Here is a 13,796-nt window from a genome sequence, read left to right as displayed (position 1 = left end):
GCCATCAACCGGCATGTCTAATGCCTACCCTAAACACACAAACTCATTGTTCGGGGTCATGAATATGTACAGCTACTCAAAAATGGTAGCGACATGGGTTTCTTGGAAGGGAAACTAAAATATTCAGTTAAACTTTTACGGATGTGACACACATGCAGGTCTTGATCGAGGTAGAATTATTTGCCAGGATCGAGTGACTGCGTTGCCAACATTCACCCCAGGTATCTCCCACAAGCAGATGAAATAAATACGCCACCAAATTAGATCAATATAATTGGAATTACAATTTTGTATCTGATCTAGAAGAGATGTACCCTCTACGTGCCAATCGTTTGAAACCGTTCGCGGAGTGGTGCCTTTTAAACTGCCAAGCGGATGACAGAAAAACCGAGACCGTGAAGATTTTGAACACCCACGAGTTAAATCATACGCCTACAAAGGGAGAAGCTGCTATATCTACATTTTATAAATAATTACAATTATATTTATATTTCTCTAGCAACTACTATTATATCTATATTTAACTACTAACTACTACTATATTTATATTATTTAGAAACTGCTATTATATTTAGGTATATAGGTAATAAAAATTGAGTGCTGGCTAAATAGGCGTTCCTCTGCAAAAGCAGTACTTGATGAATGAATAAAGTGCTTATATTACTAAATGTATGCACTTATTCATTTGCGGTCTCGCTTTTTCTGTTGTCCGCTTGACTGCCTACTAGATAAAGTAGGCGTTGAAGCATATGGTCTTATCCAATTGAATATCTCGACTTTTTCTTCGAGTAATGAACCCTTGACAGTTTGTTTCGGTAATAAACTTCGGGTTTTACGGTATTACTTAGATATGTGACAATAGTGTCTCGGGAAGATTGGAATGTGCCAACACGCGTGAGAATATGAAACGAGTAAATCAGAATTTGGCAATTCCTTTCTTTTCCTGTACCAACCTGTTGTTCCAATATTTCACCTCAAATCAAAATACAAAAGATGAAAGGGTTGCTTCAGCGACGCCAACGGGGCACTCCACTGGTGATTGTAACCTCAGAGTCACAATCCGTGCAGCGTCTCGAGTTGCTTATCTAGAGGTAAGCGGGTTTCGTGGAAAATCTTGATCGGAATGATACCCGAACACGTGTTGTGGTTGTAATTGTGAGACAATACCAGGCATAGCGATCTTGGTCTCCGCGGGTTGTTTACATGGTTCGTGGGGGACTCGATTTGATCTCTGCATCTGTTCCGTAAGATTAGTCCCTTTCCCCTTGGAGCGTCGTATCCAACAATATGAGTGGCATGTCTGATGCCACATCGAAGAAATAGATCTTGGCATATAACTATCATGGCCACGATGCTTCTTGTCGTCCAAAGAATAGGAGATTGGCAAAATTTTACTCCCTTGTGAACGAAGCACTGACCCTACTTTCTTTTAGACCATCAAGTATTAACGCATACGCGGCGCTGATACCAACTCCAAAAATCTAATTTCATGATGACATGTCAAGACCAACACCGTCTATGCGGAGAAGTCTAGTGAATCCGCTACCCCAGTGTCTAAACTCCATCCAACTATTCGACCCTTATCCACCCGGTCTCTCTCCTCATCCAGTGGAGAAGGACTCTTGGCAAGACAGCACTCGAGGAGACCTCATTTGACAGTCCAACTCACCGACATGGAATCAAGATGATAGATGATCATCTAGAGAGAAAAGAAATAGGACTTTTCGGGATATCACGGAGCATGTGTCTGCGATATCCGGTCAAAATAGGGACAAGATATGGATTCGGAGGAATGAGATTTTGGAATCTCGCTAGTTCCATGGCCAAAGAGTAGAAGGCGCCATACTTCGAAAAGATGCCGGGGAAGAAATACTGGAGCCTAGAATCCCCCGCATTTGGGGTAAGAGAAAGATAGTCCATGGGGGTCAGAAGAAAGAAAATAGTGGCATTAGTTTGCCCGCCAAGGTCGGGATGAATCGCAAGAAAACACGAAAAAGTTGGAGAATGGGAGAAGACTAACTGCCTTGCCACGACAGTTTCTTGTCAGGGGTACTCTTTTTGTGACAAATTATTGTGCTTCTTCTCCATTTTGGCCAAGCCTTTACGTGCGGAGAGACAATTCCAACCCCTTCCAACTTCAATAAGTCATGTGAAATGAGGGAGAATAGAAGGACAACAAGCACAATACCAATTCACCTCGTACTAGCTAACACGAACCCGTTGGTGGCACTGGGCAAAAAAAAAAGGACAAAAAGATGGAGCGGCCACGCCACAAACTTTTAAGCTTGTAATCAAGGTTGTAAGTGGCGGGAGCCGGAGAGCCCGTTTCTCACTGCTGTTGGGCGGCTCTCGCAGGGAAATGGAGCTGGGCTCCGCTCCTCGAAAAAAGAAAAAATAGGAAAAAAAAGAGTCACGAGGGGAAGAAGCCGTTGATTGGAGGAGATTTAAAAATTGAGCGAGAAGCAAGGCAGAGGCAGGGATTGCCGACACCCTTGCATGGGACTGGAGGAGAGACAAAAACTGGCCTTTTCTTCCATCACAAGGGAGGGATTTTACGCGGTGTTTTTTCCTGTAGTGAGAACGGGCGGACGGAGGAGAGGTTTGAAGAAGATACGAGCCCTTGTGAGGAGCCTATAATGCGCTGTGGAAGCCATCTCGATCGTCGACTTGCGTCTATGCTAGTTTGAACGAGTCGTAGCACGGGCACCGGTAAGCAGAGATGGTGTGTGAGGCGTGGAGAAGCAGCCAAGGCTAGGAGTGATGCAACGCCGGGTTTTCTCCTGTAAGGAGTTTTGGCCGAGTGAGGGAGAAGCAGAAGCAGTTGGAGAGAACTCCGTACACTATGTACTTATAGAGTAAGGGCAAGACTTGGCCTTGGAGAAATCAGACGAGACAGCAAGGACTACAAAGAACGAGATAGATGGAGAATACGGAGTAAAGACTGACTCGACCTCTTGATTCATAGATTCATTGCCTCATCCACTCGCTTCTCCTCCGTCCCTGGCTCTGGGCGCTTACTCAAACCCGTCTGCAAGAGCCGGGCCAAGACTCTTGGTACGCACTGGCACTCTCTTAGACCGCAAAAGGTCCCCATTCAAATATTCAAATCTTCCACACCATCTTGCTCTCGACTCAAAATCCCACAGGCAACGCCAGCGCTAGCAGGGATATGTCTTGGGGTTAGCCTGGGGTTGTTAGTTGATTCTGTTGGCTGCGTGGTGTAAGAGCGAAGCCGGCGGGCAAATTCAGTCTGGGGTTGCATTCTTTCTCCAGCATATAGCCTTTCACCATGGGAGCGCTTAAGCTTAATACTAAGGTAAACATCAATCTTAATATCGACACGCTCGGTGAGTGGCCAGAAGGGTTACAAGCGGGGACTGAGGGCTGGAGCCCTGCGGACTGTGATTGGATCAAGACATCCTGGTTTCTATCCATATCTCCTCGTGATGGTAATTGTAGTTGTTATGGAATCAGGCCTGGAGTCGGTCATCCTATCAGCATCGCCTAATCCTGCGTGTCCAACACCGTTACATGTACATGGCGTGTGTCTTGCTGCTTAGACTTTCGTACTCGTGGCATCAGCCAAGCGAACCGTCTCACGTATCCGCGACATTTCTTTCAGGCGTTTGCAGATCGCTCTCAGCCCACTGTGCTCCCCCAGACTAAGCTCTTTATTGCATCTTATTGTTGCTTCTGCTTCACGACAAGTCGCCACATCCTGGCACCCTCCTATCGCTATTCACATTACACGAAACCATGTCCTCTCCCTCTCCACTCCCCCAAGTTCCCCATCGCATGATGACAACCTTTCCCCCGAGCCCAGTCCGTGCCAGGACCGGGCTTTGAGGCCATGGCTATCCCCAAGTTTTCTTTCTATTGCTTTGTCTCTCTCGCTACCCTTGTAACCCCGAATATTCTCTCCATGGGGTCATCCCCGCATCTCCTCATCCCGATCCTTTCCAGCTGATGTATCTGGCCCATCTTTCCCCAGGTCTGTCTTTGCGGAAGATGACCGTGACACCGCTAGGACATGTCTAGGCGCAGCTTGTGCTTATTCCTTACTCCGTGGTTCGGGACGCCCGCCTGGCAACAAGGATGGGACTCTCTCTCTCTCTTGGGTCTTTGAAGAGAATAAGGCGGAAGCGGGGGGACAGCTAGCACATGGTGTAGTATTGTCATGGTGTTGTATTCAGCTTTGTACCTGTAGAACCGATATCGAATCGAGCAACTCGAAACACCGAGTTTGAAGCGCCAACAGCTTTATTCGTGCAAGAGCAACCTTTAGCCTCAAGCCTCGTGGGCTGTTAGTCCCATCCACAGGATTCGGAGCAAGAAGAAAAAGAGGCGTTCGAGTAAATACAGCCGGGATCCAGATCTAGGAGGGGACGATCTTTTCAGCGTCGTGCGTCTGCGGTATTGTTCGTGCCCCCATGTCGGCGTCGGAAAATGTCGTAAGACATGCATGACCCTTTCGAGTTTACCCCAGCTGGGTCATTGCATTCATCTGGTATATAAATATGGTTGTCGCACTGATCACATTCTCGCCCCATGGCCAAAGCCTTCTGTTGGTTCTCGTGTCACGTACAAGTATAAGAGCCTGTACGACGCCAACAAGGCCCAGCGCCTCTCATCTTATACTTTCCCCTATCCCCTCTCTTGACATACTACATACAAGTCACATCATACGTGTAGTATTCCCGGGACCATGGCAGATAACAGCACTACAAGGCAGAATGAGCCTGCCGACGACTTGGCCAAGGGCGTCTTCGCCACGGCCAAGCAGTCGTGGAAGGATCTCTTCGTCTGGAAGCAGCGCGTCGTCGTCACCAACGGCTACGGCGAGGCGCGTTGCGAGTGGCAAGAGCCCGACCGCTTCAAGAACCCCATCAGCCTGTTCGCCCAGCTGTCGCTCAAGGACTGGATCTTTTTCATCGTCGGATGGCTCGCCTGGACGGCCGACGCCTTCGATTTCCACGCGCTCTCGATTCAGACTGTGAAGCTGTCCAAGTACTACAACACCTCCAAGACGAACATCACGACAGCCATCACGCTCACGCTGCTGCTCCGTTCTGTCGGCGCCGCCATCTTCGGTCTGGCAGGTGACAAATGGGGACGCAAGTGGCCCATGGTCTTCAACATGTTGGTATTGGGAGCTCTTCAGATTGCCACCATCTACAGCAAGACGTTTCAGGAATTTCTGGCGGTGAGAAGCTTGTTCGGCCTGTTTATGGGCGGTGTTTACGGCAATGCCATTGCCATGGCTCTGGAGCAGTGCCCGTAAGTGTTACAGTTCCTATCTGCTCGCTTTCCTTTCTATTCTCTCCCCTTCCTCTACTCTAGTATCTTCTTTTTACTTTCTTTTGAAATCGAAGCCACCATCTTTACTTCTAGCTTCACGACACTAACATCTCTTGGCTGTCCAGATCCAACGCGCGTGGCTTGATGTCAGGCATCTTGCAGCAAGGCTACTCCATGGGCTATGTCTTGGCTGCGTGCGCCAACCTTGGCGTTGGGGGCGCCACCGATTCGTGGAAGACTGTCTTTTGGATTGGAGGTACGTTGACCTGAAAATATAATTTCGAGTCGCTCTCAGCGCAAAATTTATCATGGATCCTGTCTAACGCCCATCACAGCTGGATTGTCCATTGGCGTTGGCCTGCTCCGTATTCCCTTCCCCGAGTCCCAGCAGTTCCTCGATGCTAAAAAGGCCGGCAAGAAGGCTTCTTCACCCGGAGCCTTTTGGCGCGAGACTCGCACGATGCTGGCCAAGGAGTGGAAGATGTGCGTCTACTGCATCATCCTCATGACGTGGTTCAACTACTACTCGCACACGTCGCAAGACTCGTACACTACCTTCATGCTCGAGCAGAAGATGCTGGACAACGCCGGCGCTTCTCGTGCCTCGATCCTGATGAAGGCCGGCGCCGTCGTCGGAGGCACCATCATCGGATACGTTAGTCAATTCGTGGGTCGTCGTCGCACCATGATGTTCGCTGCTCTCATGTCCGCCATCCTGATCCCCGCTTGGATCCTCCCCGAAGGCGAGCGAGCTCTCAGTGCCACTGGCTTCTTCATGCAGTTCTTCGTCCAGGGTGCTTGGGGCGTGATTCCCATCCATCTCAACGAACTATCGCCCCCTGCTTTCCGTTCGTCCTTCCCTGGTGTCACCTATCAGCTCGGTAACATGATTTCCTCGCCCTCGGCCCAGATCGTCAACGCCATCTCGGAGAAGACCTTTGTCACTGTCGCCGGCGGTACGAAGGCCGAGGCCTACGGTCCTACCATGGGCATTGCCACGGCCATCATCGCTACTGGTATCTTTGTGACTGTCATGGTTGGACCCGAGCGACGTGGCCGCAACTTTGACGGTGTTGTTGCCGGTGTCGAGCAGAGCGACTCGGAGGGCAAGACCATCGATGAGCCTATGGACGAGGAGAAGGGCGAAAGCCGGGTATCACAATCAGAGAAGATTTAGATTTTTATTCCTTATTTTGCCAAGTTGTGATGTGTCGAGATCTTCTATCCATATAGTTCAAGGACGTGGAGAGAGATCTATTAGTCGAGCCCTATTGGCTGATGAGTTGAGCGTGCGATTTGCATATTGCGCAGCGAAATTACTCAATGCATAAGCTAAATACAATATGAAAAAAATCAGTTTAGTAATTCTCAATTACTTTAGCTTTCTCGCTATTTCGAATACGATTGTTGTGATGCTGTTGGAGTGTGCATTCACTTTTGAAGCCTTGGACTAGTAGGTACTGACCTCATCGTGTGTTGTGTATTTGTGTATCGTGTAAAAGCAGGGGGGAAAGCTAATTTCTGGGGTAACCTAGGTAGTTTTGCCCTTCTCAAAGTTTCTTAGTAATTCCAATTCCAGGAGAATTTGTTCCTGGGCGTATATGCGATAAGTGTCTGTCTCCGTCGTTGATCCCTGTCATGGTGACGTCGTTTATGAGCAAAGCGCCGTCACCTTTTCCAAAAGCCAATCAAGGACAACGAACATGAACGAACCTACAACCACTTGATTATCCCCCACAACTGAAATAACGCGGCAGATCAAGTCATAATCTCCAAATGATCGACATGCGGCGTGCCACCCGTGACAAGTCGCCTGGCGTTCTCGTCCGCCCTAGGTCCTATTATAACCGGTTAGCAGCGTCATGATCATCATGGTTCGCCACAACGGTTGAACGGCCGGTTCCAGAACGGTGCCATGCGTTCGATATGGCAAAGACGGATTCCGAATTAGGTATTCGTTATCCAAGATGTTTGCAAGTTTCGTGCATCATGTCGACATCATGGATGTGTGTCATGGCTTGCCACGAGATGCTGCAAACTGGATATAAATAATGCCATCGCAAAGGATCAACCCTGCGATACTCTCTACTTCAAAATCACAACAAATTCAAAAACTACCATCTTATACTCAATCAACACAATATCACAACAATGCCTCTCTCCAACAAAAAGCACAACGCCGCCGTGGCAGCAGAGCAGCAAAACCTCGCTGCCTCCGGCGCCCTAGGTGGAGCGCCCGGAGCCGGAGCCGCCGCAAACGCAAACGCTAACCTCCCCGGCCCGGCCCCGTTCACTGCCGGCCCGCACAAGCACGACATCATGAACAAGCTCGATCCCACGGTCGACAGCGGCACCGGCGGCATGCAAGTTCTCACCGGAGGCGCCCACAACAACACTGCCGCCGCCGGCCTCCCGGGCCAGCAGCCTGTCGGACAGATGCCCGCTGGAGGAGGCGTCATGGGCAGCAACAACCCGTACGGCGCCCAGCACAACTCCCGCATGGCGAATGCGCTGGACCCTCGCGTCGACTTCGCCCAGGGCCAGACTGGAGGTGCAAACTACTACACAAAGGGCACAAACGTCGTTCCCGGAGCGGCTGCCCAGCCTCGAAATGTCCCTGAGGGTACCTATGGGCCTCACAGCTCCCGCATGGCTAATGCTGCGGATCCTCGAGTCGACTCTGATGCAGACCGCCATCGAACGAGAGGAGTTGGAGCCGGAGCGCAGTCGAATGCGAACCCGATTTACCCAGCTGGTGTAGCTGGACCAGCTCCCACGACGGCAGGGCCTCATCGACATGACATTCTGAACAAGCTGGATCCAGCCGTGGACAGTCGAAATGCCACCAATGTTGACGCCACAGGCCGCAGACTTGTCTAATACGAGCCAATGATCAAGATAATTTGGTCTTATCATGTTTGATGTTTGAAACGTTTCTTACAGAATGCCCACGGCAAGGATTTGGGTTGGCCGGTTGCAAGAGATACCACACAGATACCACACAGGAATGAATGATTCAACGACCGGTTCGTTTGGCAGGAGGTGGACCTTTTCCTTATAGTCTAGTATGATATCCGACTGTACTATTATATTAGTTATGAATGATGATCAATCGACAATGTTCAAAGAAAAGAACAGAAGCTGTGATATTGTGATACGTTAGTAGTCTACATTAAAGACAAAACTGCCATCTAGGCATGAATAGATTCGGTATTAATGTAAAGAATATCCGGCATTTTGTCTGCCAAATTCTGTACCAACTTTGCATCCACAAAATAATACACCCCAAACCTTGCTTGCAGCGCCGCTAAAGTACATCTAGAGCTCCATCTTTCTCGTACAAACTTGTTCCTGATTCTATCCAAGAAACCGCGGCATGCAAAACAGTAGCAGCCGAGTCGAACCCCCCTTATTATACAGGCGCTGTTTTGTTGTAGCAGCTTGACCACCTCTATAATGACATGACAGCTCGCCAAGAGGATATGTGACGTCTCTTTTCGTTCAACGGCTAGATCTTTGTTCAATCAGGTCGATTCCTTCGCTCTATCGAGGTATCAAAAGTGGCAAGGGCTATGAGCCGACATAATCCCCCATGCTTGTATCCCAGAGGAAGCCAGCCCTCGCCCTTTGTCATGCACCTGCCATGTACCGTTTCGACATGAGTCCTTTTATACCGTATTGTACCATCTCGCTGGCTTTGCTCATTGCGCCTTGCCTCGGCTGTTGAAGATGGTGATGATGCCAAATCCTACATAGAACAAGGCTACTGGATACGCCACAAGCCCACGCATATCTCTCATTTTGCCGACAGCTATATAGGTAGTTGTAAGTTAGCGTATCTGCGCCGTTGCAAAGTTCAAGTTCAATTGTATTAGCTTTGAATCACACTTACCACAAAAGATGGCGCTGGATCTTGATGTTGACCAGCAAATGGCCAACGTCGTAATGATGTATCCAGCTGTGGAATCCAGCGGCATGGCCACGCCAATCAGTGATGTAAGGACAAGTGGCAAGAAGCAGTAACCCAACACACTGGCGTTTTGGGTGAATGTGAGCGTGCTGGGCGAAACATCGGCGCCGGGGTATCCTGGGGGCGTATCGGGCGTCATCAAGCTGAGAATCATGTACAGAGCCGTCGATCCCATGAGGGCAAGACCATAGACGTATCCAAAGTGGACCTGACCACTGAACAGGAGGAAAGCGCCGAAGAGAACGACGAACAACAGGGGTCCGGCCAGGTCAGAGTCGTTCATTACATGCTCCAGCCGCTCGATAGGGGAAAACGGGTTGAGTACAGCCAGTGTCTTGGCCTGCATGTGTCCAAAGTCGACGCCCAGCTCCTCTCGTAATGAAGGCTCGTTGTCGTATCCCTCTGCGGAAAAGGCAGCCAGCCAGCCTGTCCTCAGGCCGCTCTGTTCGCGAAAGCCAGCGCCAGGTGGTACGCCATAACTGGTCGGGGGAGCTTGTGAGGGCGTGGCCTGGTACGAGCCGTGGTAGAACTGGAGGTTCTCGGTCGCCGAGGGAGAAGCAGAAGCGCCGTACTGATTGTAGTATTGCGACATTCTCGGAATTGGCGCTCGGAGGGTTGCGTAGGTTGGAGGTGATGGGAGTGACGCGATGATCTGAATTGGAGTTGACATGTGGTTTCAAAGTGCTGGCCATTGCCTTAGGTGGCGGATTACATAAGGCGCCGATAAGAGCTGATAATGCTGCGGTTTAGCTTCTGGATCTGCCTAAAGGATTTAGAGGTGGCACTTGTTTGCTACCGCCGAGGTACTTGCGGCCATGGTATTACTGCATACATCACGGGCCTCATACAGAGCTGCACATGTATTGTAACAGGGATGGTTGTAAGGGGAATTGATGGCAGCAAACAAAGAATCAGCCGGTATTTTGATAACTTCATTAAAAAGGACCCAGCCGGACCAAATGTCCAATCTTACAGATGTTACACCAGCAATTCCACGTGCCCACTTCCAGGTACACACAGGTACACCCGGCAACAACTTGGAAGGGTCTCCCCGCTGTGCTATCGGCCTATTGAGGGTACCTTGCATGTACCGTAGCCTTTAATTCGAAGCTCTCCCACTTCAACTTCTTTCACTATCACCACCTCTAATCTCAACTTATTCCTTTCCTCTTCTCCAACACAAACAGCAACATTCTGCAATCACATTCGCCCTCCACCATGGCTTCCTTTGGCGAACCCCCTCCAGATGCCGGCTCCGATCTCCGCAACGAAGTCAAGAAGCCCAAGAAGAAGAAGGTCCTCCTCATGGGCAAGTCCGGCTCCGGAAAGTCGAGCATGCGCAGCATCATCTTCAGCAACTACATAGCACGCGACACCCGAAGACTGTGAGTCCGTTCCCTACTGAGATATCTGAGAACTCCAGTACCTTTTCATTGCTCACACGCAAAATACAGAGGCGCCACCATCGACATCGACCTCTCCCACGTCAAGTTCCTGGGCAACCTCACCCTCAACCTGTGGGACTGCGGCGGCCAGGAAGCTTTTATGGAGAACTACCTCTCCCAGCAGCGCGTCCACGTCTTCTCCAACGTCGGCGTCCTCATCTACGTCTTCGACATTGAGTCGCGCGACGTCGACCGCGACCTCGCAACCTACGTCTCCATCCTCTCCGCACTGCTGCAGTACTCGCCCGCGGCAAAGATATACATCCTCGTCCACAAGATGGACCTCGTCGTGCCCAATGCTCGTGAGACTGTCTACGACGACCGCGTCAGGCTGGTCCGCCAAAAGACAGTCGAATATGTCAATTCCGTCGGCGTCGACATTAGCACCGTCGACCTGACGCCCTTTGCCACGTCCATCTGGGACCAGAGCTTGTACAAGGCCTGGGCGTCCATTATCCACGACCTGGTCCCCAATCTCGCCGTCATCGAGCGCAACCTCGCTAACCTCGGCGTTGCCATCGAGGCCGAGGAGCTTCTCCTCTTCGAGCGCACGTCCTTCCTCGCTGTCTCGTCGTGGACCTCGCCCGAGGGCCTCCGCAACCCCACCGAGGACCGCCTGGAGCGCATGTCCAACATCATGAAGCACTTCAAGCAGAGCATCTCCCGCTTCACCGGCACCCCTCGAAACGCCGAGCAGTTCATCCGCATGGAACACAAGGCCGGCATGCGTTTCAGTCTCTTCATTCTCAAGTTCACCACCAACACCTACCTGATGGTGGTCCTGCCGCCGGGCGAGGCGCGCTTCAATGCTGCCATGCTTAACTGCCAGATTGCCATTGAGCACTTCAAATTCTTGGATACGCCTGCACCTGCGCCGGCGGCGGCCATACAGGCAGCGGCAGCGTAGAGTAAGGCGACTTTGGAAGCTCTAAGTGATTGTTCAACAACAGGGAACTATAATGAATTTACGAAGCTGGTTACTGGAGGGCGTTTCGGGATAAGAATAAGAATACCTTGGCTATCTTCTGAGTCGTAGCAACAGTCTTTTGATGTTTGCCTTTTTTTATGTATATACTTAGAACAGTCCATAGTGCAAGATTGCGCAGAAAACCAAAGGATAGTTTTTTAATGACTGCTAAAGAAAATTGGACAAAGTCCCGATGCTTTGGATAAATGTGACTACGTTGAAACATGAGGAGACATCAGGCTGCATTGTGATTCCATGTCTTGTTTGGAATTGACCGACTCAACGGTCTCTACTCATCTATGAGTTTTTACTAAACTTGTTTAAGAGCCCGAAAAAAGAAAAAAAGAAACCCATCCCTCCATCATTGCACTAATCATCAAACCTATGTCCACTTGACCACAGCAGTTCCACCCTTTTTAAACTCGGGCATCTCTCCTAGAACTAGAGCATGATCAGTGTGCTCCTTGTTGGGGAACGTCGTCGACAGCACCCAAGGCCGGCTACGAGTCTCTACGGAAGCACCCTGCACGAAGCCGTAGACGTCTCCAACAGTGTGCGTGGTGTTAAAACGCGCAGGAAGTCTGGATCCGTCGGGCATCTGGATTCTGATCATGAGTGTAGGTTGTGAGTTGTCGACACTTGGAGCGGGAGCAGAAGAGGATGAAGAAGCTGCTGCGGGAGCAGCGGGTGCAGATGTCGTGGATGTAGCGCCAGGAACTGGGCTGCCAAGGCGATTGCCAGTGCCGGCAAACGGCTTGTACTTCTTTGGAGGCTGCTTATACGGGGTATCGTGCTGGTGAAGCTTGACATCTACCGACTGGTCATGCTGCACGTTCATAAGATGCAGGGGAGCTCGGCCTGATCGGATAAGTGCAAGGTCCGCCTCGTTTGAAGGATCGTCGAAGCGGCGAAGTTCGCCATCGTCGATGCTGAATCCGTCTTGCCAGATGTGAAGCACTCGCTCGACTGGGGGGCCAGAAGGTCGCTCATGGCCCTGGGGATCTGGGATGCTTCGGCTCTCCACGCCATCTCCACCAAGTGTCACGCCGGTACCTCGGAAATGGGATGGGCGAGAGGGACCAGCCTCCGGGTTGGCATCGGACTGTCTTGAGTTCCTGTACAGTTATCAGCGGCCTGTTATGAAGACAACACCTGACTCAAATTCATCACTCACGCTTTCGCCTTGGCAAGTATGTCATTGATAATCTTCCTCGAACCACCCTCCTGTCTCGGATCCTGGACAGCAAGCCCAGATTTCTCACCACCAGCGAACAGGTTGCCTCGTCCATCGTCTTCCTCTTCGTCGTCCTCTTCGTCATCGTCGTCGTCGTCATGGTGGGCAGCAGAGCTGCTACCTATGGAGCCTAGCGTCGCAATGCCCTTCTTCTTCTGCTGATTCGTTTTCCGGGATGCCAAGCTAGAAAAGTCCTCTTGGGGCGCAGGGCGGCCATCCAAGGTTCGTGGTCCGCTGTACTGCTCTAGCGTTCCGTCTGCAGCCTGTTGCCGGCGTCGTTCGTCATTTCTCTCATCCTCGTCGTGGAAGAAGGAGTTGCAAGCAGACAGCATGTCCCAGTCGTTTGATTCGAGATACTGAGTGGCCTAGACAAGTCAACCAACGTTTGTTAGCATGTGGACTGCATAATCTGTTGGATAATATGGAATGTATCGACGAACCACTTCTACCGAGGCGCCGCTCATGGCAACAAAGTCCCGTACCATCTCATCGTGATCCTTGACTTCGTCGTCCCGCACCATGATGGCTGCTTGTGAGGGGTCGTGCACGACAGAAGCTGGTTCGTTGACAAAGTGGGAGGCGGAAGCTGTGCTAGATGATTGTGAAAAGAATGGAATGTTTGAAATCCAGAGCTGTCCTTTGTTTTATTCCCGGCGTATGTCTGGCTTAGTGAAGACGCGTTGGTTGAGAAAAGTGCAGTGGTTTGGTTTGCTGTTCTTACGATTACCAAAGCAAGGCAGCGGCTCTCTTTCGTCATGCAAGCTTGAGAGCTTCAATGCAGTAACTCGGCACTTGGCCCCACCGGAATAGCGATCCACCGACCCCGATGGCAGATTATGTAATGCCTAGCCGGTGCCGAGCGACCATCGGCATTAACTTGGT

At 50.7% G+C, this 13,796-nt stretch overlaps 5 protein-coding genes across 5 annotated transcripts; 3 read left to right on the top strand and 2 right to left on the bottom strand.

Moving 5' to 3' along the window:
• Positions 1 to 4,585: 4,585 nt before the first annotated feature.
• On the top strand, positions 4,586 to 6,602 carry V8C40DRAFT_104124 (major facilitator superfamily domain-containing protein). Its single transcript, XM_083210699.1, has 3 exons — positions 4,586 to 5,277; positions 5,424 to 5,554; positions 5,634 to 6,602. The coding sequence occupies exons 1-3, from the start codon at positions 4,706 to 4,708 to the stop codon at positions 6,473 to 6,475; spliced, it is 1,545 nt and encodes a 514-aa protein (XP_083078326.1). The 5' UTR covers positions 4,586 to 4,705; the 3' UTR covers positions 6,476 to 6,602.
• An 847-nt stretch (positions 6,603 to 7,449) lies between these two features.
• On the top strand, positions 7,450 to 8,413 carry V8C40DRAFT_282713 (uncharacterized protein; the record flags this gene model as incomplete). Its single annotated transcript, XM_083221832.1, has 1 exon — positions 7,450 to 8,413. One exon carries the CDS (start codon positions 7,450 to 7,452, stop codon positions 8,176 to 8,178), a length of 729 nt encoding a protein of 242 aa, XP_083078325.1. The 3' UTR covers positions 8,179 to 8,413.
• Positions 8,414 to 8,489: 76 nt separating this feature from the next.
• Positions 8,490 to 9,936, bottom strand: V8C40DRAFT_234115 (transporter YIP1). The gene is made up of 2 exons (XM_083213532.1): positions 9,191 to 9,936; positions 8,490 to 9,109 (listed from the first exon to the last, which is right to left on the bottom strand). The coding sequence occupies exons 1-2, from the start codon at positions 9,858 to 9,860 to the stop codon at positions 9,000 to 9,002; spliced, it is 780 nt and encodes a 259-aa protein (XP_083078324.1). The 5' UTR covers positions 9,861 to 9,936; the 3' UTR covers positions 8,490 to 8,999.
• Positions 9,937 to 10,363: 427 nt separating this feature from the next.
• V8C40DRAFT_234113 (Rag GTPase GTR1) lies at positions 10,364 to 11,864 on the top strand. The gene is made up of 2 exons (XM_083213531.1): positions 10,364 to 10,653; positions 10,723 to 11,864. Exons 1-2 carry the CDS (start codon positions 10,487 to 10,489, stop codon positions 11,618 to 11,620), a joined length of 1,065 nt encoding a protein of 354 aa, XP_083078323.1. The 5' UTR covers positions 10,364 to 10,486; the 3' UTR covers positions 11,621 to 11,864.
• Positions 11,848 to 13,668, bottom strand: V8C40DRAFT_234112 (protein phosphatase regulator SHP1). The gene is made up of 3 exons (XM_083213530.1): positions 13,355 to 13,668; positions 12,855 to 13,279; positions 11,848 to 12,795 (listed from the first exon to the last, which is right to left on the bottom strand). The coding sequence occupies exons 1-3, from the start codon at positions 13,433 to 13,435 to the stop codon at positions 12,063 to 12,065; spliced, it is 1,239 nt and encodes a 412-aa protein (XP_083078322.1). The 5' UTR covers positions 13,436 to 13,668; the 3' UTR covers positions 11,848 to 12,062.
• Between the last annotated feature and the right edge of the window lie 128 nt (positions 13,669 to 13,796).

The sequence above is a fragment of the Trichoderma camerunense genome (assembly GCF_050948025.1).
Source record: "Trichoderma camerunense strain CBS 138272 chromosome Unknown V8C40scaffold_2, whole genome shotgun sequence".
NCBI lineage: Eukaryota > Fungi > Ascomycota > Sordariomycetes > Hypocreales > Hypocreaceae > Trichoderma > Trichoderma camerunense.
This window is presented reverse-complemented; position numbering and strand designations above follow the sequence as displayed.